This window comes from Alosa alosa, chromosome 24, assembly GCF_017589495.1.
Source record: "Alosa alosa isolate M-15738 ecotype Scorff River chromosome 24, AALO_Geno_1.1, whole genome shotgun sequence".
In the NCBI taxonomy this organism is placed as follows: Eukaryota; Metazoa; Chordata; class Actinopteri; order Clupeiformes; family Clupeidae; genus Alosa; species Alosa alosa.
In genome coordinates this window covers 15400736-15424492 of record NC_063212.1, presented here as the reverse complement: position 1 = coordinate 15424492, position 23757 = coordinate 15400736, and the positions used below count along the sequence as shown (strand labels likewise).

General features: G+C 40.6%; 2 protein-coding genes and 1 long non-coding RNA gene across 5 annotated transcripts in view; 2 read left to right on the top strand and 1 right to left on the bottom strand.

Moving 5' to 3' along the window:
- LOC125289216 (solute carrier family 12 member 3-like) overlaps window positions 1–21315 on the bottom strand; it is a 43255-nt gene extending 21940 nt beyond the window's left edge. Inside the window, exons 1-5 of one of the 3 annotated variants that reach the window (XM_048235943.1) lie at window positions 21073–21315; window positions 1010–1355; window positions 548–682; window positions 383–458; window positions 3–98 (exon numbers count right to left, since the gene is read on the bottom strand). In XM_048235943.1, coding sequence (XP_048091900.1) covers window positions 3–98; window positions 383–458; window positions 548–682; window positions 1010–1330 — 628 coding nt within the window. In that variant the 5' untranslated portion in view covers window positions 1331–1355; window positions 21073–21315. Of the gene's footprint in view, window positions 1–2; window positions 99–382; window positions 459–547; window positions 683–1009; window positions 1356–1714; window positions 1742–21072 lie in introns of those variants that run through there. The other 2 variants (XM_048235944.1, XM_048235945.1) reach the window with 2 other exon arrangements.
- LOC125289084 (basement membrane-specific heparan sulfate proteoglycan core protein-like) overlaps window positions 1–23757 on the top strand; it is a 947802-nt gene that overhangs the window by 235947 nt on the left and 688098 nt on the right. The window lies entirely within an intron of this gene.
- Window positions 8302–16946, top strand: LOC125289253. Its single transcript, XR_007192599.1, has 2 exons — window positions 8302–8339; window positions 16833–16946. It is a non-coding gene; the product is annotated as an uncharacterized LOC125289253 (long non-coding RNA).

Genomic DNA, 23757 nt, shown 5'->3' with positions numbered 1-23757 from the left:
ACCTGACTTTACTCTCCCATTGGTGGCAATGGCACATACAGAGAGGGCAGTCACTGAGGTTATGACAACGGACATCAGGATGATGACCCAGGTGAGAACTGTATAAGGGAGTGACAGAGGTGAAAAACTCTGGCTTCAGGAGGTAAAAGTCCTACTAACCACTCACTGCATCCACTGAATTTTAATTCTCACAACTCCTCAGCCAGGTAGAACAGCTAATCAGATCAGCATTTATTGAAAACAAAGCATCTCATTCAATGCATGAACACCATTGAAACATGAGTTTGAAGCATTTGTATTTCACCAAGCCCACCATTCCAAACATGTTCATTTAAATGTCAAATATTATGAAAAACAAATGGATCTCTTGGAGATGACTCACTGATGCCCACTGAAGAGGTGATGGTGGGCAAACGAAGAAAAAGAACGACTCCCCAGATGTTAAGCATACAGCGAATCTGCAACACACAGTTGGCAAACAGTATCAACATCTGCCTGCATGTGTGTGTGAGTGTGAGTGTGTGTGTGTGTGTGTGTGCACGCTCACCATGACACCGGTAACCCAGCCAAAGCGGACCGGCGGTTTTGCATTTTTCGCCCCCTCAACACTGCCCTCTACATCTGGGATGCCTGGCAGGCTTCCGTTCCCCAAGCCCTCGGCATTACTGGCAGTATCTCCATCCTATGCAAACATTTCCACATACCGGTCACCACAGGTGTACTAGCATAACAATGTATTGCAAGAATGGCACACCGAATCAAATGCTGCTTTAGCCATGTTTTTAGCATGGTTGTAACAAAACTATCCTAATTTGTATAGATCCCCTTAAGGGTCCTAGAGGCACAATAAACTTAAAAAAAAGTCTATATCCCATATTAATTTTGTCTGGTGTGCACATTAAAGTTTCTGGTGTCACATAAACGTGTATTTACATTTATATAAAAAAAAAAAAATATATATATATATATATATATATATTATGACTTAAGACCTTCGAAAAATACTTACATCAAAAGACTTGCGAAGAACCTCCAGGGATGGTCTACAACGCCGTTGCTGACCTACAATTGTCTTTGCATAAAAGTCTAATTGTGGCACCACGTCTATGGTGCTATACAGGGACGGCCGTCGGGCATCCTGCTGCGACCCCTGGCGCCCCTCGGAAGTGCCCGTAGTGCCAGACTTGGAGACGTGCCTCATCTCGGTCGCTCTCTCAGTGCGGTTAACATTTAAAGGAGCATTTTCGAAGTGCACAGTGTAGCTCATCTGTGGTTCTTGAGAGTTGATATTGATGTTTCTTGCGTTTAATTTGGACAGTGTGTGTCCCATGCTTGAGAATCAGGTTGTTTCTGTCCTGTAAAAACAAAATGTATACGACTCTTGCAAATGTATTGTCTAGCAGGAACAGAGTGTATGCAAAAAGTCTCAAAACAAACACAATGGAGAGGGAGAGAGCAAGTTTGCAATACAGACATTCTGACTGGACAATTGGAAGGAAAACTTTGGGTTAAAATTCCATTTGCCCGCCTCTGCATACCACACATCAATCTGTCATAGGCCTTTCGTGAAACATTTGCAATAAGCTCGCTGTCTATTACAATCACTGGAAAAAAAACATGAAGCCCAAATTTTTAATCTATTTTTGCTATCAGTATTAGGTCAAATGCAGGCGCGCTGGAACATATTTTTTAACCTGGGGTGCTGAAGACTAACCTGACTCTCGCCAGATGAATTTCGTTCCGCCTAGCTCCACTCATCCATCTGGGACCGATTCATTGGAGTGTTGCTTCAGAAGGCTGGGCCTAATCAAAAAAAATGCTTGCATATGATTGAATAAGCCACTTGTCCGTCATCTATTGACGTGCTACTTCAACCACTCACATCGAAGCCAACCTGTGACGCTGATAACAGTCTCAGTCGCTTCTACGCTATGTCACATCTATGAAACTCCCGCCCTGCGTCCTGATTGGCTGTACCATAAAATCGGGCGCAGAACTCACTCTCAATGGAAGAGGTCCCAGATGGATGTGAGTGAAGCTAGGCGGAGCTAAGCGGAACGAAATTCATCTGGCGAGTCAGGTTAGCTAACAACAGGCTATTACAGAAATTGGACTTGAATATGATGCCATCTGTTAGGTGTGCATTTAAACGTGACATAGGAACGCTCTTCGGGTGTCGCTGTCTCATATCACCCCGTGATAGGACCGTCTTATTGCAGGGAAACGAGCTCAGGGCTCCCCTGATTTGGTGATACGGTGAGATGCAAATTTTACCTTATTACATTGTCGCCCCCTCTGCTACGTTTCACTGCTAGTAACCTGGCAATTCAGGCTAAAGATCAGCACCCTCATATGCGGGAGAAAGGTTTTTCAACCTGTGCACTGTATTCTGCAGTGCTAGGCTTTGAACATCTCTTTCATGACTGTTATTTAAACAATATCACTGAAAATGAATTGCTTGCTCCCGCATAAACCATCTATGGCATTATTTGACAATCAATGTGTTTTCAATATTGTAGCCAGAGGCGATTGCTCTAAGACTACAGGGGAAGCTCAGCCTCCTCTAAAATATCACGGAAAATCACATCAAATAACACTATTACATTAGCTTCTAGCCTACTATTCCAACTAGAACATGCTGAAAACATGTTCATTTTCATGGCTAGTTTGTTCAGCAATAAGGTTTTGCCGGTCATTTACCGTGATTTCGCACCCGTAATACATTGCTGTGACAACACGATCCATCAAAAAACCATGCAAAAAACACATAGACGCTCGGCTTCACTGGACTTTCAATGGCACTACAGAGTGGGCTGATCTCAGTGCAGAAAAGCTACACATTTATTGGACAAGCGCCACAAAATCGTCATTTCCAGGGAAGCCCGGCGTCTCTGGGAGTTAATGGGACAGTGGGATGGCCCGGACACCGAGCTTCTGTATGATGATTGGAGGAACCGTCATAGAGGCTGGACTCTTTTTGATTGACAGCATATGTCGCGATATGACAGGAAGTGGTTTAAGGGATGCGTTAACGTTAGCAGCTAAAATTCTCATAATTTGGGAGCAATACAGTCGGTTTCTATTTGTCTTTGTAAATAGCATAATGTAAATAAAACCGTAATGTGGAGTTACAGAGTTTGTGACTTGCCTTTGTTTCAGTTGTGTATTTAGGATAAGTTAGGTAGCGTGCTATAACGGTGTAGGCTACATTATGCCATGTCTGCCATGCCAACCCTATAGCCTACTGTTTGGCCTATTCTGGGTTTTGGGGTCTTTTTTGCCCTCAAAGAACAATATAGCACCTTAATAATATTAATTTAATAATTGACCATTTTTATCAGAGCTTCCCCTGTTCCAAAGATCAGCAATCACCACTGATTGTAGCCTATAGCTTGTTGCAGTGACACTGGCATACAAGTCTCTAAAAATAAGCCCAAAAGAAGCGACACAATACCAAATAGTTAGCATCCACTCCCTGAACCCCTGAGGCGGTCATGTTAGAGGAGCCTACAGTTACAGCGCGGAGTCGACGCAGAGGCAAGACCAAAAGAAGCGACTGCAAACAACAAGCCCAAGTCGCTTATAATAAGTGGACTATGGCAACACTGATACAACTCTACACTGTTGATGTAGCCTATTGAATAAACTTAACATTTCAAAACATCCAGACTAGGCTACTCGTCATGTCGAGATGTCATTTTAGCTAACGTGGTTAGCGGTTTCTCGGACGCAATTGAGCAGTTTGTCCACACTTCAGCAACCCACAAACATGAAATATTCTGTTTAAAATTTTGAAAAGGATAGACACTAAATTAAGTTTTGAGTTTAGTGCAGTAGCTTAAACACACACATAATTTAGTGGCTTTACACATAGAGTGAGCGCATAGTTTTTAATGCCTGGTACAATCTACAATAGGCTACAGACAAGACTTACATGCTATAAATATGAGACATGTTTTGACCAGAGACAAAGCTAGGTGGACATAATATATCCTGTTTTCTGGATCAGGTAAGACGGGATGAGAGAGTGCACTTGCATCGCCTAGACTCACTAAACCCAAGGCACAACCAGGTTACATCAGTCTATGAGAGCCACCGATGGGCTGCTTAGAAAGTTGACTCTGTTGTGTAATGTTACTATTTGACTGAGAAACTGAGCTTTGTAAGATAAACCTTTTATTTATTAAACTTGGTCAGCACACACGTTCAGCATGACTTTTTCATTCTCTTAATCTACCGATGCCATATCACGTATCTCCTATGTATCAGGTAGCTATGCCATTACTGCAGCCATCTAGTGGTTGGGAGTTAACCTCATTCACTTATCATTACATCCCCTTTTCTTTAGATGTAGCTACCATACACTTAAAGGCCGTGTTGCAGGGTTCATTTTCCAACGAATTTGCACAATTTGCTGGTTGGTAATAAATATTTAAACTGTTATCCATTGTATTTGATGTTGTTGGGTATCACAAAACGGAATATAATACTGAAAAAGCAGGTACTATTTCACAGCTGCTTGAAGTGATTCTCCTTTCCCCAACAATGCATTGCATTACGTCACCTTGGGGAGGCTACAGACCAAAGCCCACCTTGAGACCCTTGAGAGTAACGAGAGAGGAGTAAAGAGAGAGGAGTAAGGGATTGTTCAGCAGTAGATAGCGCAGATTATAGATAAATAGATCTATAGATAGCCTAGATATGTATAGACAGGTAGATAGATAGATAGATAGATAGATCATGTCATATGCTGGTCACGGGGGGAGCTCCTCGACCAGCGGCCAAAATGCACTCGCTTCCCTAGTTACTGCAGCTCTCCACCACATCGTCTCAACACAGGCAAGTTAGTCTCTTCAGCTCTATGGTTTTCATTGGGTACTGGTTCAGCCGAAGCAGTGCAGGCTGGATATTCCTTAGAAGTTTCATCTGTCTGTCCTGGCAAGGTGTCTTGTGTTTTCAGCAGACTCCGACGATTCCTTCTCAAGATTTGACCATCCTTGTTTCTCACTGTGTAGGACCTTGGAATCCCATGCCTTGCAAATATCGACTTCATGTGTTTGATCACACAGGCCGCTGACATATTGGGAAGCAGTGCCATCTGTGGATAGTTGGACAGGTAATCAATCACCAGTAGGTAATTCTTGCCATTCAAGTAAAACAAATCAGTCCCAACTTTTTGCCAGGGCTCATCAGGTAGTCATGGGCTCTTTTGGCTGTTTTGCTTGATGTTTTAGACAAGTGTCACAGCTTGAAACCATCCTGTCTATGTCAGCATTGATTCCTGGCCAATAGACAGCTGTTCTGGCCCTTCTCTTGCACTTTTCCATGCCGAGATGCCCCTCATGCAACCTATTCAGCATGTCTGGTCTCAGAGACTGAGGAATGACTACTCTGTTCTTCCTTAACAGCAGGCCATTAACGAAACTCAGCTCTCCCCTAATGTTGTAATACTGTTGACACTTACCTCGTGGCCAATCTTCACTCAAAAGCGTGATGACTTTCAGCAAGACAGCATCCTGCATTGTCTCAGCAGCGATCAGCTTGGATTTCATGTCAGACATAGGTAGTGACTCAGTGATCAAGTGAACATGTAGATTAACTTCCGTTTCAGTGGAGCACTCACCCTGTTCTGCACTATGTGCTTACTCGGTGTGTAAATCAATTAAAAATCATAGCGTTGTAGCTTCATCATGAGCCTTTGAATGCGTGGCGACATCTCGCTCAGGTTCTTCCTGATGATGGCTATTAACGGCTTGTGATCAGTCTCTGCCACAAACTTTGGCAATCCATAGACATAACCATGGAATTTCTGAAATCCGTCCACTAGTCCTAAGCACTTTTTTTCAATTTGTGCGTAACGGCATTCAGCACTGGTCATCGTCCTCGAGGCATAGGCGACTGGCCTCCAGTCTTCTACAGACGCTTGCAGTAGGACAGCTCCAATTCCATTCTTTTTTATGCGTCAGTGGAAATCTTTACCTTTTTTGATGGATCAAAAAACATCAGCACTGGCTCTGTGGTGAGAGTTGTTTTCAGACGGGACCATTCAGCTTCATGCTCAGATGTCCACTTGAACTCGCACCTATCACGCAGAAGTTCTCTCAAGTATACGGTCTTCGACGACAAGTTTGGAATGAATTTTCCAATGAAATTGATCATGCCTAATGCACGTAACACCTTTTTTGTCTTCAGGCCTTGGCATTTCTAGTATTGCTTTTGTCTGGTTCTACACCTTCTTTGAACAACTTGTCCCCAAGAAAGGTGATTTCCTTCACTCTAAACTGACATTTGGATCTGTTCAGCTTTAACCCGCACTCCTGAACTCTTTGAAGGACCTGGTTGAGCCTGTTATTGTGTTGCTCCAGTGTCGATCCCCAAAGGACTACATCATCCACATACACGCGTACATCTTCAATGCCCCCTATGATGTGCTCCATAGTTCTGTGGAATTCTTCAGGAGCGGAGCAAATTCCGAAAAGGCATTCTCAGGAAACAGTAGCGGCCATACGGTTTATTGAATGTACAGTACTTTGTACTGTCCTCATGCAGCTTTAACTGCCAGAAGCCTTGCGAAGCATCCAATTTACTAAAGTATGTGGCACCGGCCATTTCACTTGTTATCTCATCTCTGGTTGGTATTTGATAATGTTCTCTTTTTATGTTGTTATTCAGGTCTTTTGGATCCATACACACGTGCAAGTCTCCATTTGGTTTCCAGACACACACCATCGAATTCACCCATTCTGTTGGCTCTTCAACTATCTTTATCACTCCCAGTGACGTCATTCTTTCTAGTTCTTGCTTCAAATTTACTCGCAGGGGCGCTGGAACCCGCCTGGGAACATGGACGACTGGCTGTGCATCATCCTTCAGTTGTATTTTATAGGTGAATGGTAAGACACCAAACCCCTTGAAAATGTCTGGATATTGATTCACTATCAACTCCACACTGTGCTGTGCATTGACATTGTTAATGCAGTAAACCCTCTTCACTAAGCCTAAATTTTCACATGCAGCGTCACCTAGTAGCGAGTCATGTCCATCTGGGACAACTATGAACATAAGGTGATGTTCCTTTTCTTTAAGTTTCACCTTTAGTCTGCATGTGCCTTTTGTGTTGATGTTTTGTCCATTGTAGGCTTTGAGCTTGACTGAACTGGGATATCTGTGGTTTCACCTTCATGGCTTTGATCATTAAATTGGCCTTTGCCCCTGTGTCTAGCTTTAGAGGAATGAGTGCACCATTTATCTGCAATGGCACAATCCACTTGTCCTGTTTTGCACAGTTTATTTGAGCACTGTTCAGTCTCTTGGCTTAAAATCAGCCTGAGCCACCATGCCTACAAAGAATGTATCTGATAGTTCAGTTTCTTCAACTGTTTGAACACGTTCACCTGTTTCCTCTTCACTCTGTTTCCCTTTGGAAAAGCATTGCTTAGCGAAGTGATTTTTCCCTTTACATTTATTGCAAATTTTGCCATATGCTGGACATTGCTTAGGAGCATGCTGGTTGCCACATCTTTTACACGCAAATGTCTCTGTGTTTGTCTGTGGTCTTTTCTGTTTCTGTGTTAGCCTAGTCACTGCAGCCACTGGCGCTGCAGCAACGTCATGATCCTTCTGCTCATTGAACGTTTTTGCATGCTGCTGGTTTAGTTCACTTGCTTGACAAATTTTCATAGCCCCAGCTAAAGTAAGTTCTAACCTCTCCCTCACTTTTTTGTCATGTGTCCCGAATACTATTTGATCCCGTATCATTAAATCTAAGCTCTCCAAAGTTACACGTCCTTGCTTTAAGCTTCAAGTCCGTCACAGACACATCAAAACTGTCTTTTTGTAACTACATGCGTGAACGAAACACATACCGTTCGAACGTTTCGTTTTTCTTTGGTGAACAGTGTTCATCAAACTTTTCCACGACTTTGTCGAACTTCTCCTTATCATCCGCGCTGGCGAATACAAACGTGTTGAATACCTCTACAGCCTGAGATCCCGCGACGGTAAGAAGCAGTGCAATTTTCCGCGTATCTGGCTTGGTATTAGAGGTCTGTGCGGGACTGATTTTCTCAACCCAAACGCTGAGTTGAAACTGTTGGGTCATTGTGTGGGGTTGTTTTTACTCATGTTGGGTTATTTTCTGTAACCCAGCTTGTTGGGTTGATAGTTTAGGACAGCGCCCCTCCTCCCCCCCACCTAACGTGAGCACACTACCCAGCACCAGGGTAACTTTAACACAGCTGCATAGTTATTTGAGAGTTCGGGGGAAATCGTTATTCTTTCAACCGTACATGCAGTCCAGCAGCTGTCAACATGCAGTGGAAATCAGGCGATTTTGGAAGGTATGTATCTGCTTTTAACTTGTTTATTTTTATTATTCAGATGGATTTTAAAAGTACACCCAGAGATACCCTTGGTGATATGAATGGATATTATGCCTGCCAATTTCGTTCAGCCTAAGCAGGTTAAGAATTGTGTCATTCAAGCCAGCTAACGTTAGCTAACATTAACTTACAATTACTGCTCATGTTAATGTTAAATCTACACAAAGACAGACTCTTAAAAACATGGTTCTGTGTTCACTGGGTATGAACTGCTAAACAGAAACAAAACAAACTTTTACAACGAACTAAAATTAGCATACCAACAGCTCGCTAGGTTAACGTTAGCAGACGGTTGGTATGCTAACGTTAATTAAATGCTTCGTGGTAGTGCAGCATGTGTGTCAGCTAATGTATACAGTCGAAGTAGTCTCTTCACACGTATGGTAATCATGACCCAGAGGAAAGAAAATGTTAAAATGAGAGCTCTTCTCTATCTCAATTGTTTCTCCTAGACAATAATGAGATTACAGGGATATAAAAATGAGATAATTGCTTTTGTCTCCCGCTTCTCAGGTTTGTCTCTGGAGCAAAAGTCCCTTTAATCTACAAATGAGATCTCATCAATATTTTAAATAATGCTCAGTGTTGTCTAATTTATACATCTCATATTTTACTCAGGCTGATCCACCAGAGAGCTCTCTCTGTAAACTCATGCAGTTCTCATTTCAGATCTTTTTGGTAAATCTCAGATTAGGCTCCATCAGTTCAGTAAAAGAGATCTCTTCACAAGCTTGAACTGTTCTCATTCTAGTTATCTCAGTTTAGTCCTTTTTTGATTTACAAAAGAGATCTCAGCAAAGGCTTATACAATACTCTTATATATCTCATACTTTACTCAGACAGTAGGCCTAACCATGTGATGTGACCACCACACATGACAATGCTCTGACGATGCTCTGACAGACCTCTGAAGTTCGCCTACAAAAAAGCTACCATCTATGCCCATTAAATTCCTGTTAAATTACCTGTTAAATTCTCACGCAGGCCAGGGAGATGACGAAATCGGAGATGCACTGATGCAGACGTTTTCCTGAACGCACTTTTGTCTTCAACCTTCGAGTAGATATTATAATCAATGGTACGTGAAGGCGGCACAATTTGATTTTTGCTACCCCAGAGCTAACTTGCGACTTGTTAGCAAGTTGGAGAAATCAAGTTAGACTCCAGAGATCTATGATGGTCGGACGTGACAAACTCGCGTGCAGAAGATTCCTAACAGAAAATGCAGTCTAGATTTGGCGCCCAGTGAAACCAAGTGAAACGGTGTGTGGATATGAAGGATTGTGCCACCACGAAAACTCAAAGAAGGTACATTAACATTTTGGTAATTTGCTAACGTTCTTGCATATTTTTAGACTCAATATATCATTGAACAACCTGACGAAGCAGCACATAAAGTTAGCTAGCTAGTTAATGTTAGCTACTTGTAAGTTACATCACTGGCTGTGCCGCTTGTATATAAAGCTAGACAACGTTAGAAATATATGTATATAATGTAAATAAAGCTAGCAACGTTAGACAATTTAACGTTGCTAGCTTACTTTGCCTTATACAGCTTTAGTCTGTATGTTTTGAATGGTGTTAAGCCATGCTGTAGCCAAAATGCACGGAATTTTAAAATGTCTTTGGGATGTCAGTCAAGATGACGAAGCTAACGTTATTGCCACTGGTTTAAACTGGTTCCAGCTCAATGCCACTGAAAAGAAGCCGGCAGCTTCTTAAAAAATTGGAAGACTACGCTAAACCATCAGATCAAATTGCTGAACAAACAGCGTACCAAAATGGTGAGTATATTTTTCCCCACAATATGTTCTCACTTTTGTTTAACCTGCTATAAATTACAGCATATTGTAACAGGAGTGAAAGGGCATTCTTGTAACCCAGGTAAACTAGGAAGTAGCGTTGCTGCGGTCGAGGGATCGAGAAATAGGCAAGTCAGCATCTGCAGTCATGAATAACTTACCAGTCAACATTTCTTTTGCAATTAATAGAATCTGTAGCATGCAAATCAAATCAGCTATTAGCCTAACTGAAATAAAACCATGATATATCTAGGTATGGTGAATTGTATGTGATGTGATTGATTACAAAGGCCAAGGGAACTTTATCAGGATGCATAGTATCCTGAGTCCATTCAATAACTGGCCTTTAAAAATAAAAATCTGCCTGCCTCTATGGGATTTTAACATAAGAGGTTCCTTACTTATGCCTCCTGTATTTTAAGGAATAACATTTATTAATTTACGATACCTGGTTCATTCACAAAGAATATTGGTGTGTTTAAAGGTTGGCCACAGCTTGTAAACTTCATTTATTACCATTCTTTGCGTAGGGATGTGTACACAAGGATGTGTAACCTTTTGTAAGGTTAACTTGGGAATTACAACAGAAAGGAACACGTTTCAGCTAATCAAAATCAATGACTGGAACTGTCAGTTTCAGAGCTATTATTACCACACTGATAGATTGATTTTGCTTTTTATTTGCAGCCTACGTTATGCACTGTGGAACTGCACGGATGGACAGCTGTAGAATCCGCAAAGGTCAAGAAAGCTTTTGTTACGAGGGCTGGAGGTTCCAAAACATCCATGAAGCTGGGGTAATTTTCTCTTATTTTAAATTTTTTCCAACTGTGGTGAGCATTATTGGTGGGCTTTTTATAAAGGGTAGGCCTCTATTGCACTAAAATTATTCAACCTTTATACAGTTAACGTCAAACTGTGTAGCTAAGAAAGCTACAAAATCACATTGTCATAGAAATGATAGAGGCAAAATTTCCACTAGGTTTTATGAAGATATTTTACAGATGGGCTGAACATACATCAAAAGTAAAAAAAATGACATGGCCAAAATGATTAACTCACCAACAATATTTGTTGTATGGTGTATACTGTATTTTCTGTATTTTGTTTTTGTTCTTGACAATTGTCATTGTTTCTTGAGTGATCAGAGCTAAATGTTTTGGGCTAATTTAGATGTAATATTGAGTCATTGTCTTTGATTTACTGGATTGACCCTAAAGCACTCCTACTTGTTTACAAATCACTTAAAGGTGCCATGTGTAATGTCCGCCAAAAAGTCAATTCATACTCCACATTCCATAAAAGATGGGGGCAGTATACCTCCAGAAAGTGAGTTGGTCTACCCTACGGTAACAACCGAGACATGTGTATAGACCCCCTTCGCAACGGTGGTGAAAACATAAACATTCAGGGTGGGCGTGACGTCACTGGAGGCAGAAACAATCGTTTGGATTGTGAGGCGGCTATTTGAATAGTACTAGTGAGGCGGCTAAAATCAGACAGTCATATAAAATCTTTGCTAAAATTTGTAACGATATAACACAATACGTACATACACTCAGTGTACGTGATCGGGAGGATTATTTGAAAAAACTAAGGCTACATTATCAGATGGGACCATCCTGACAGACCCAATACCGTCAGTGATTGGAAAGACAGGTTTGCCATCAGTTGAATGGCCGGATATTATTGAAAAACCGAGTGTCTACAGTAAGGAGAAGCTGAGGGTGTATAAATCATTGAATGCATATAACTATCTCCTAAATGGTCATGTCCAAGACTTACAATAGGCCTACAATGATGCGGTGAGTTTTGTGTTTGCGAACCGACATTTTACCGAGCCAGCTCCGCCATGTCACAAGGCAAAGATGTATTGCAAACGTGCTAATTACCAACCATTTCGTTTGAAAATTCTAAAACAACAATGTTTTTAATACTTCAAAATAACATTTGATAAATGAACCTCACATTTTTTAGTAGCCATAGGTGTCTAGATTTGAACAAAATCTAGTTTGTTTCTTACCGGGGCTTTTACTGCCTGAAATATCCAATTTTGTTTACCACGCTCGGAGTTAGTGCTGGTCCTTACACAGTAGTAGCCTAGTAGCTAGTAATCAAGGATTTGGTTTAGCTCTTAGAGTCACAGTAAAATAAAAATTTTGGTAGGCTACATAGCTTATTTAGATACACTTATGGTGTGGGCGCTTGCGTTTTTTTAGGAATCCGCAGTCTTGGTTTGTATAGAAATGAATAAGTGACATAGGCCTACATGTAAAGAGGTTGGAAATACAGGACGATTGGTAGGCTAATATGTGAGGTTCTGATACAAGGCTTGGGTTATCGTGAGTCAAACGAACAACTACGTTCTCACTGGAAACTGTAGCCTAGGCCTACTTATTTCAAATTTAACCGATGACTTTTTCGGTTCTGGCACCCGACAGCACAGCAAGATGAGACCATGATAACCTTTAGCCTCCCGAATATGACTGTTCGTTTAGCTTCCCAGCTGAGGTGATGGTTTGTTTTGCCTCCAGTGAACGTAATGACGTAGGCTTAGAAGGTACCTATTGCAGTTTGGCTGGTGGTTATGTCGCCCGCGTACCGCCTCCCATGGCCGAAACTGGCATTATGACACCTGTCGGGCTGTGGCTAGTAATTTAGCATGCTAATTCAGGTTGATATCCCTGCAGCGCTATACCTTGACATTTTTTAAATGACACAATCGCCCTAATTTCTTCTCATTCTTTTGATGCGTGTAGCTCATTTCTTGGATATTTTTACCTCAATTCTTACACATGGCACCTTTAAAGGACAAATCCGGTATGAATTGATCCATAGCTCTTGTTGGAAATCACTGTGTGCTGTTCATAGGAAAAAGAAAATGTGGCACAGCCAATTCTGAGTTATGGACAGGGAAGTATAGCCCAGAGCCATATAGAAGTACTTTTGGTATTCCTGACCTAATGCAGGGTAGCCGCGGGGTCTTAAAAGTTTTTAAACGGTCTTAAATGTCATGTTCCTTAATTAAGGTCTGAAAAAGTCTTAAATTCTGTTGCCGAAGTCTTAATTTTTTAAACAAAGGTCTTAAATTTTAATCATACTAGCCTGCAAGCAAGGTGAAATGGGGGGAAAAACAACAACAATGTGAAAATTCAACAGAGAGATTGTCTAATTTAGTGTTGCACGGTGCACCGATACTACAAAAGTGTCGCAATAGCAATTAGCAGTTGTCACAATACCTAATTTTATTAGTATCAATATTTTTAAGAATGACAGTGTTCTTGTTCGTGTGCACAAGGCATGCTTTTAGTGTCTCCTCCCCAAGCCCGTGGCTGTGCGTCTTTTCTCCTCACACACATATGCGCAGCTGTCGTGCCATAAACAGCGAGACATGGCTGTTAGTTTAGCTTAAGTGATTCTGTGGTAACACATAATAATAATAGGCTAATATCAAGTTGATTTGTTCACTTGCACCTCTCAACTTTGTGTTGCTAACCTACCTAGGCTATGAGATGTACATAGGTCTACAATTGGGTTTAATGTCATTTAGAAATAGGCAGCGCAAACTTTTACATCTGGAGAGAGCTCCTTGCTAGCTCAGGTCATGTATGTCATTCGTCATTAGTGCTAAAATCATTATTGAACATGATCCCTTCTATATACTTTTTTTTAAGAAAGTTTTTCATTTACATTTATTTTATCTAATGACAGACAACAATGAATTGCTTTCACATATCCTTATACATTATGTGCAACTATTATTCACTAGCCTAAAACTGTGAGACTGAAGGCTACAGTAATTACTCACGTATTTCTGAAAGTGACAAGCACTCAATTACACCTAGGCCTACACACCACATTAAAATTTGCCTAGGTGTAATAGTTTAAAAATAAATATTAAGTATTCAAATGACTAAATATGTTTAGCAATTAAGCAGATTAATAGTAATTATGCAGATTAAAAAATACTATACATTAACTGTACACTTTATATGAATTCGAAGGTATATGAAATAGAAACATATGAAATAAGCCATAATTTTCTGTGTGTGGAAAGAGTCAAGCAGAATCTAGGATGCCCACTGGTGTGAATGATAACACTATATTCAATATTACTGATGATGTCAAGGTGGTCTGGGCCCCCAAATCAAATACATTTTTAAGAATTATCGAAGAAGTATCGAAATTGCTATTCTTGATGTGGTATCGGTATCGAAACAATAATTTTGGTATTGTGACAACTACACTAGTCTAATTTCTTGGAATATGCGCAAACAATACTTTGGGTTTTCGCACCGGCAGCAATGAATCAACATAATCAGTCGAAAGGAGAGGACAGCACATCATGGGGAAGTGTTGTTTTAATTGTCATTATGGATTTGATCTGGTGTTTTACAACCGCATAATGGGTGTGATGTAGGTCTTAATTTTCATGTAAGTGGTCTTAAAAGGTCTAGTCTTATTTGGGGTGGTCAAACCTGGGGAAACCCTGTAATGGAAAGAAGATACGAAGGCTTTTTTGCCATATTGAGTCAGCTTTACTTTCTTGTCCATAACTTGTCTAGGTTATGACACATTTTATTGTTCTTTGTCCTTTGGACAGTACCTGGTGATCTCGAACAACAAGGCTTTGAATCAGTTTACACCAGATTTGCCCTTCAATGAGACTGTTTGACATGTTCCAGCAATACTCATCACTTAAACCTCACTGATCACAGGACAAAATGTTCCTGTTGAAACCCACTATCAGAACTAAACAAGGCAACGCTGCATTTAGTTGTTATGCGTTCTGACTAGGGAGCCAGCTCCCAGATGACAAAAAAAAAAATTGCCCAAATTACTTTTTTGACATCAGGACTCTGAACTAAAATATTTTCAGATGCCCTTTTTTAAAAAAAAACTGAATAAGCTTAGTCCAACTAAAACAAGGTTTTGCCTAGTGGTAAGCTGGATAGGGGTTAATCCTAGCCTGACAATACACTAGATGAGGTGAGGGAATTCAACAAACTTGTTTAAGCTTAACAAATATATCAATAAAATCTGTTTTTCAATTGGGCAACATATAGCAAATGTGAGTGGTAGCTATCACATCCCCCATTCTGTGTTTAAGTGATTAATAAGGTGTGTCTGATCTTTGTGCTGTATCAAAATTCCCACAGTTATGAAAGCAGACAGTCAAACAAATGTCTTACTTTGTATTTATGAGTGGCTCACAAACTAACAATGTTCTATTTTCTGCTCTTTTCTCCCTCCTCCCTTTGGTTCCACCACCAGGATAAAAGACGCAGATTGACCAGCCCACGCTTTCATCCACCATTGTACACAGTATGGCACGCTTTGGCACAAGTTCAGTTTGTTTATGGTGTATTGTTTATTAGTTCATTTCTCCATGTTGTATGATTTATAGATAGTCTTAAATTGTCATTGTGCAGTTGGTCCGTACAATGCAATTTGCTTGTGCAGCTTTTAAAAATAATACTCACATACACACTCACACAAAAAAAGAAGAATACACATTATAAAAAGAACCTATCAAGGCATTAACATGGTTCCACTGCTTGAAGTCCATTTTAAAGTGCACCTGTGCAAGCTCCCATTGCTTAAAGTCCATGTTTAAAGTACAACTGTTTTGCTTTGTTTTATAAAATAAAAGTTTTAAATGCTATGGAGTGCCCTATTTTTTGACCCTCAAACTGATATCTCAATTGTAACTCTTACTTCTCAACAGTTTCTCATTGCAATGTCTCCTCATTTGCTCTATTATTTCTCCTAAGGAGAAACAAGTTGTAAATGAGACTACACTCAAACATATAAGAGATCTCCTGTATTTCTCCTGCTTCTCAAACTAATATCTCTTATGTGACTCCATCTGCTCTATTATTTCCTCTAAGGAGAAACAAGTTGTAAGTGAGACTACACTTAAACATATAAGAGATCTCCCGTATTTATCCTGCTTCTCAAACTAATATCTCTTATGTGACTCCATCTGCTCTATTATTTCTCCTAAGGAGAAACAAGTTGTAAGTGAGACTACACTCAAACATATAAGAGGTCTCCCGTATTTCTCCTGCTTCTCAAACTAATATATTTTATGTGACTCCTACTTGTCTTATTGCTATGTGTCTCATCTTTTGCTTGTTTTATTTCTCCTAAGGCAAAATTAGGAGAAATAATTGTGACAAAAGTAATACTTAAATGATCCTTAAAAGAGAATCACCATTTTGCCTCTTTAGCAACAGAAGGGATACAAATGAGAAGCAAAAGTTTTCTCTGGGCATGCCAAACAACATATTAATTCATTCAGGGTAGCTTCATATGATAGCCATGTAACTTACTGGGTGGTTTTTGGTGGTAACATTAACATTACAGACAACTTGAATTTAACTAACTGAATGTGTTAACATGAGCTAGCTAACGGTAGAACTATCACTGCCACTAACGTTAATATTACTGAACGTATGTTTGTCAGTCTGCTGTTAAACAACTCCATGAGGTGGTCATGGTTTCCGAGTGTGTTGCGCTCATATTGTGTCTCCAGATTTTTAATGTTTGTCAACATCATTCACTGATCATGGTTCGTGAAAGTCTTGATATAAAGTTCAGTCAATAGCAGTGATTAATTTACTCTTTTTCTTTCTTTGATTGACAGGGCTGACCCCCAAATGGACCATGGAATCTAGCTGTCTTCATGGATGCAACTTATCACATGCTGATGCTGCTTTTAGAGTAGGCTATCCATTCAAAAATAAAGTAAACTGTCAAATGAATAATTATGTCGAACTGTTTTATTTCATTGCATGGCTATTTGTTGCCCATTTTCTCTCAATGCAACCCAAATACTGGGTTTAGAAAACCCGACAACTGGTTATTTTAACTAGCAGTTATATTGATATACATCACTCTGCAAGGCTCCAACTCCACCACTGCAACAGTTAACCATGGCGTCCCCCAGGGATCTGTCCTTGGCCCCCTCATCTTTACCATCTACTTGCTCCCCCTCGGTCAGATCATCCGCAACCATGGACTCAGTTTCCACTGCTATGCAGACGACACCCAACAGTATGTCAGCACCAAGCCCTCCTCACAACTCCCACCAATACAACTCAACAACTGTCTGCATGATATCAAAACCTGAATGACCAACAACCTTCTGAAACTCAACACCAACAAGACAGAGCTCATGGTGGTGGCCCCAGCACCACTGCTCAGGAAGGTTGGAGACCTCACCCTGGTCATCGACGGCTGTCCCACCTCCCCATCTCCCAAAGTGCGGAACCTGGGCGTCATTATGGACTCCACACTCTCATTCAGTTTCCACATCCAGAGCATCACCAAATCTGCCTTCTTTCACCTCACGTAACATTTCAAGACTCCGGCCGTCACTCACCGACTCAGTCACCGAAACTCTCATTCATGCATTTGTCACCTCCCGTCTGGACTACTGCAACGGTGTCCTGTCTGGGCTGCCCAACAAAGCCCTAGACAGATTGCAGTATGTCCAGAACTCAGCTGCCAGGGTGTTAACCCACACCAAGCCCTGGCAGCACATCACCCCCACCCTTAAGAAACTCCACTGGCTGCCAATCAAACAACGCATCAGCTACAAAATCCTCCTCCTCACCTACAAATCACTTCACTCACTGGCACCCAAGTACATCACTGACCTCCTCCACCCGTACACCCAGTCCCTGCGCTCCACCAGCAAGGAGTTACTCTCCACTTCCCGCACCAGACTCAAGACCTTTGGTGGCAGGGCTTTCTGTGCAATTGCCCCTACCCTTTGGAACACCCTGCCCCCTCCTATCCGTTCCGCCACTTCTCTGACACAGTTCCAAAAGCACCTCAAAACACACCTCTTCTCTCTTGCCTACCCTCCCTAAACCCCTACCCTGCCCCTGCCGCCCTACTCCCACTCTTGTAAAGCGACCTTGGGTATCTTGAAAGGCGCTATATAAATTGAAGTTATTATTATTATAACCCAGTGGTTTGGGTTGAATCTATACCCAATATATGTGAATTTTTACTCAACATTTATATTTATAACCCAGCACATTGGTCTATTGTGCCAATTTAACTAACGTTGTGTTGATATAACCCAGCGTTTTGGGTTAGAATCATACCCAATCTGCTGGGTTTAATAATGTACCCAGACCATTGGGTTAGGATAACTCAATGTGGTGTTGGTCCAATAGTTAACCAGCGGCTGGGTTATATTTGGGTTATTTTTAACCCAACATTTTTTAGAGTGTGAGCAGCAGGAACAAATTGAACACACGTAAACGACAATATAGGCTATAGGCCTGCAATCCGTCAGTTATGCTTAAACCCCGTTTTTTTAATGCTGCCTAACAGAACATCCAGCTGAACTATAGTTATGAACATTACTTTAATCATTTCCATATTTCATTTTATGCACATATTTCATTTGCGGGAGTGCAGTGAATCATCGGTTTGTCCCGCACCCGCGAACGCACCTCTCTCATCCCGCCCGCTCCCGCAAAGAGCTTTCAAAAGTTGTCCCGCGCCGCACTCTTTTGCGTCGGGACCCGCCGGTCTACCGCGGGAGTGCAGACCTCTCATGGTATCCAGGGCCAAGGCTTGAAGATACAACGTAAATCGTTGTTTGAACGTTCGCCACTCACAGTCCACCTTTCCAGTCCAATTCAGAGGGTCAGGCGGCTTCACACTTTCCATGACGTCTGTCAGATCACTCCTGGTAATGTTACTATTTGATTGAGAAACTGAGCTTTTTTTAAATAAATAAACCTTTTATTTATTAAACTTGGTCAGCACACACGTTCAGCATGACTTTTTCATTCTCTTAATCTATTGATATCATTATATCACATATTTCCTATGTATCTGGTAGCTATGCCAGCTATGCACTGATGAAGGTCTGAGGACATTTGTCACCTCACTTGGTAGCACATTGGTTGATGGATTAAACACTTTGTTTATTTATTTTTCAACGGCAAACAATGGTGTGCGAGTTTTCTTCCATGATTGACTAGATGATAGCCTACACATGAAATTCATTTCTGTCAATTAAACCTCTTATCAGTGCAGATTTATTTATGGGTATCCTCATTTATTGTGATGTCCAAATCCCATGTTAGTGTTTCACGCATGCAGTTTGTGGTTTGGAGGAGTCAGACGGCAGGCAGCTTGCTCAGGGGTCTCAAACTCAAATGAGCTGGGGGCCAATTCTGCCAACGTCATCTGATTGGAGGGACAGCTATTTCTGAAAATGCAATGTTCTTTTTTTCAAATACCACACAAAACTGCAAACAGAAAGTGCAAGTGTTTTTATCTAGTTTAAGACACCTGTGCTAGCAACCTTAGCTTATAAATAACATAATGATAAAATAAATATTAATAGAAATTATAAAACAAATGAAAAGCATAAAAACAGGTATGTGTGTGTTTCACACCAAATAAAAATATTTTCCTCTCCTAACTTTTTTAAACCTGGCAAACTATAGGCGTCAGGGTTAAGAAAGCAACACCATTGGATTTTTATATCAAAATGTCAAAAGGCCATGGCTTGAAAGTGGTCATAAAGTCCTACTGTAAATGTAAAAATCTTTGAGTAAAACAAAAGTTTATGAAGGGGGTAAATTTACCCATCAAATTTGCCACTGGATGGCAAGCACCTCAAATTATGCACCTTTCAATAAATACTGGATGAACATATTTGAGCAGGTTTACTTTACTTTTTTCATATTACCCACATAACAAATTAACAGGAAAACACCTAAGATGTATATGGTTTCTAAACCACAAGGCCTACAATAAAGTATTCTGGTTAAATCAGTTCCTATCGCGGGGTAATCTGAGTACCCAGAAATTAGCATCATATTGCGGGTGACTTTGTAGTTTAGAGCCCTATTTCTACTAGCCCTGCTGTCTGTACCACGTCCATTCACGGACACTATCATCCACGATTACCACTGCAACCTCCAAGCTTTGTTGGGCAGAGGGTCGAAATAAGCATGGTATGCTTAGTGGACACCGTCGTATACACGCAGACGCACCTCCATTCAATAGACGATCGATCATAATCTCCAAAAGGATATTCTCCTTCAGATTTAGAATAGGTGAATAACATAGCCTACCTAAGACTTCATCACACGTAAACGTTTTTCAACATTTGGTGTAGGCCTATTGCTGCTTAATTTCTGCTTCAATTTATGCAACACTATGGCATGCATCGCTTCCGCGTCATTACAAATGCACGTCTTTGTGTTTCTCGCGTGTAATACAAGTATTTCCTGAGAACTTTGCGCAGCGATTTTGGGTTTGAATGAAGCTCTGGATGTCTAGCACATAGTGGAGCAGAGTACAAATGAGATTTGTCACCGTACTTGGAACTATCATCTATTTTAATCAGTATCATTGTTTGTCACAATTAAAAAGTCTCAAGGGCCGGATTACATTATAATTTTGACATACGTCGCGGGCCGGGTGTTTGAGACCCCTGCTTTAGCTTAAAGTTTCTGTCCAGAATTGTGTGAAAACCGCAGAATCCTCAGGAGAGAAACCCCTGAACCCGCGTCCTATGTAGTGATGTAAACACTCTGTGCTCTTTGCAAGAGTAGGCTACTATTTCAGGCGTGCGGGGAGGGGGGTGGGGGGCGTTCGAAATTGTGTCCAGGGCCCGTGGTCACAATAATCCGGTCATGACAACCAGCACATGGAATGAAAAACAAAACAAACACAAAGCAATAGCAATGGCAGATACTGTAGGTGAAGACAAAATAAAGAGTTCAACAAGAGGTACTGACACTATCTATCAGGATCGTGCCTGGAAAATCAGGCCTGGACTGCCTTTGTATATTTTACTGAGTTTGTTGTGTGCTTTTGCTGTTCCCCATGTGCTCTGTGTTTACCTGTCTGCAGTCATGTGACTGTCTCCATCCCTTTACTTATTTGGTCTGCACTTCCTGTCTTCTTAGTTTTCCCTCCATTTTCTGCTCACACCTGTTCCCTACTGTTTTATTGATCTTGTCCAGTTATCTGTCAATTTGTTCATCGGTCTGTGTATTTATAACCTCTCTGTACCGCTGTCCTTTGTTGGTTCGTCTCTGTGGTTGTCCTGTCTTCAGTGCTTGGTTTTTTGCTTCTCATGGATGAGAAGTCATAACAACAAACAGACACATGAAAAGAGGGGATAAACTAAACACAGTTACAGACACAAATACATGCTTACACATTATAATGCTATATGCGATTCTACGTGTGTGTGTGTTTGTGTGTGTGTCTACCTGGTGAGTGAATTCTCTTGCGGGCTTGGAACTTCTTCAGTATGGAAGTGGCACACATTTGGAATATTCCAGAATGCACTCAGCGTTCTCAGGGCAGCAGTCCTCACAACACACCGCCTGCAAACAGAGGAGACTACACATGGAGACTAAGATAATAAGTTGCAAAACACACAGAACATGACATATTGTCCTGTTCACTGAAGCACTACTTCACTCACATGCATCTTAAATAAACACATGCCTCAGTGCAAGTCAGGTACATCAAATAAGGGCTAAGAAATGAAAAACATGTAGCCTAACACTACCCTTCACAAACTAAACATCCCTTTACTTGTCGGCATACCCACCCATCATACTTGCCCCCATTCACATCTATTATATGACAGGTCTGTTAATGACAATGGCTATACTAAACTGCAGTTCCTTAAATCAGTGGGTGAGAGAACTTATATATGACTTTATTCATTTGTTTTACTGGTCATTTTACCAGTTAACACGTTATAGCAACACTACATGTATATTATGTATGTATAATAATGTAATAATGTAAAAATATTGTTACCTACCTATGTCCCATGGAAGTTCACAAGGTAACCGTTATTACTGCTACTTAACGTTAACAACCTTCATATGTGTCTGTAACGTTAGCAGCTAGCCTGCATGGTAACAGCCACTTTAAATGTAGTGCTAGCTAAGTTAACTTACTTGCGTCTGATATTTAATTCAAACTAAAACTCTACATTCATAGCGACATCACAGACAGCTAGATATGATATATGATACCCAGATAGCAAGGTGACATTGATATGATGTTGATTTTCCATCCAAATCATCATTTTGGTTGAGATTGAAATCTCAATGGTAAATAGACATTGAATCAGCATTTACAATCCTGACAAAAACCCGACAGTGCATGAATATCGATAAGAGAGATATCGAAACAACATTGGTTTATAGTTTATGTTGCCATAATCGATAGAGCATCGATACATAGTTCACTAAAAGATATTGAAAAGTCATGGATTTGTGGTTGACTGGGAAATCTTAACATGGTGATTGAAAAGTAGTGGATTTATAGTTGACGTAGCGGCGGCGTTTGAACTGTCAGGAGATCATTTTCAGCAACAGTTCAGTCAGACCAACAGGGGTGTTCAGCTCTCTGTCAAGTTCACTCCTCCTTAATGGTAAGCAAGCATTTATTTATCAAACAATAATGTTTTATTGTAAAAGTGTACTACATTAAATTCGGTCATGTTTACAGTCTATGTACATCGTACTGTCTGACTTACAAACTCATTCAAATGCTAGGCTGGCTAAATTTACTTGCTGTTGTCAAATTATTGTTTAGGCTAGCTTACGTTATGGCAGTTCATCATAATGTTAGGTTAACGTTACTTGGCAGTCTGATTTATAATTAGGTCCTACCTTTGTTGTCAGTAAGTTACAGTTTATTATACTCATGATAATAAAATATGAAGTAGTGCTAGGCCTACGGTAGCGTTAGCTTCTAGGCTACTGTCAAAATTATAGGCTGAAGATGTGCTGCTGGTTAGCGTGGAGATTTAGCTAACATTTATGTAACTCCTGGTGATCATATTTTTGTGAGTTTAATAGGCTAACTTTAGCAATACTGATATAAGTTAACTTTTAAGTCATATCTGACTAGACTGCTATCATTAACCGTTCATTGGGCAGCAAAATTGTTGGACGAACAGAGCTGCCCGAATGGCTAGTGCTGCTAGCAAACCGCGGCATGTTCAATGAGCTCACCCAGCTTGCGAAACTGAATTATTCTAACACTATCTTCAGCCTGGCATTTTGACAGCAAACTCAACAAACATATAGAATATATATTCTATGATTATTCTAAAGTTTCAATTATAAGTAGCCTTCAGTTTCAGTTGAACATATTTATCTAACACTGTCTATCTCTTTTTGTTCTGTTTCTGTTAGGTGCCACTTCACTCTGCTACTGGATGATGGAGGAGGGCTGACTGCAAACAGGTGGTCTATGAATGCTATAGCTACTGAATGGATGGCAGGGAAGCACAACACACGTGAATTTCTAAATGAAGAGTTAATAAATGCACTTGATTTTCAAACTGATAAGTTGTCAATGGTTATTTATGTACGATTGTGTAGCCTAAACCAGCCATACTAGGCCTAGTCAAATTTATCCTGGCTGTATATAAAGCAGGATGTGAATTTCCCAATATTTTTCCAGATTAAAAGTGGTTTACTGAGGTTTAATATCAATTGAAATACCATTGAAATCGCATTGATCTTTAGTTGGAATTTCAACATTGCTTC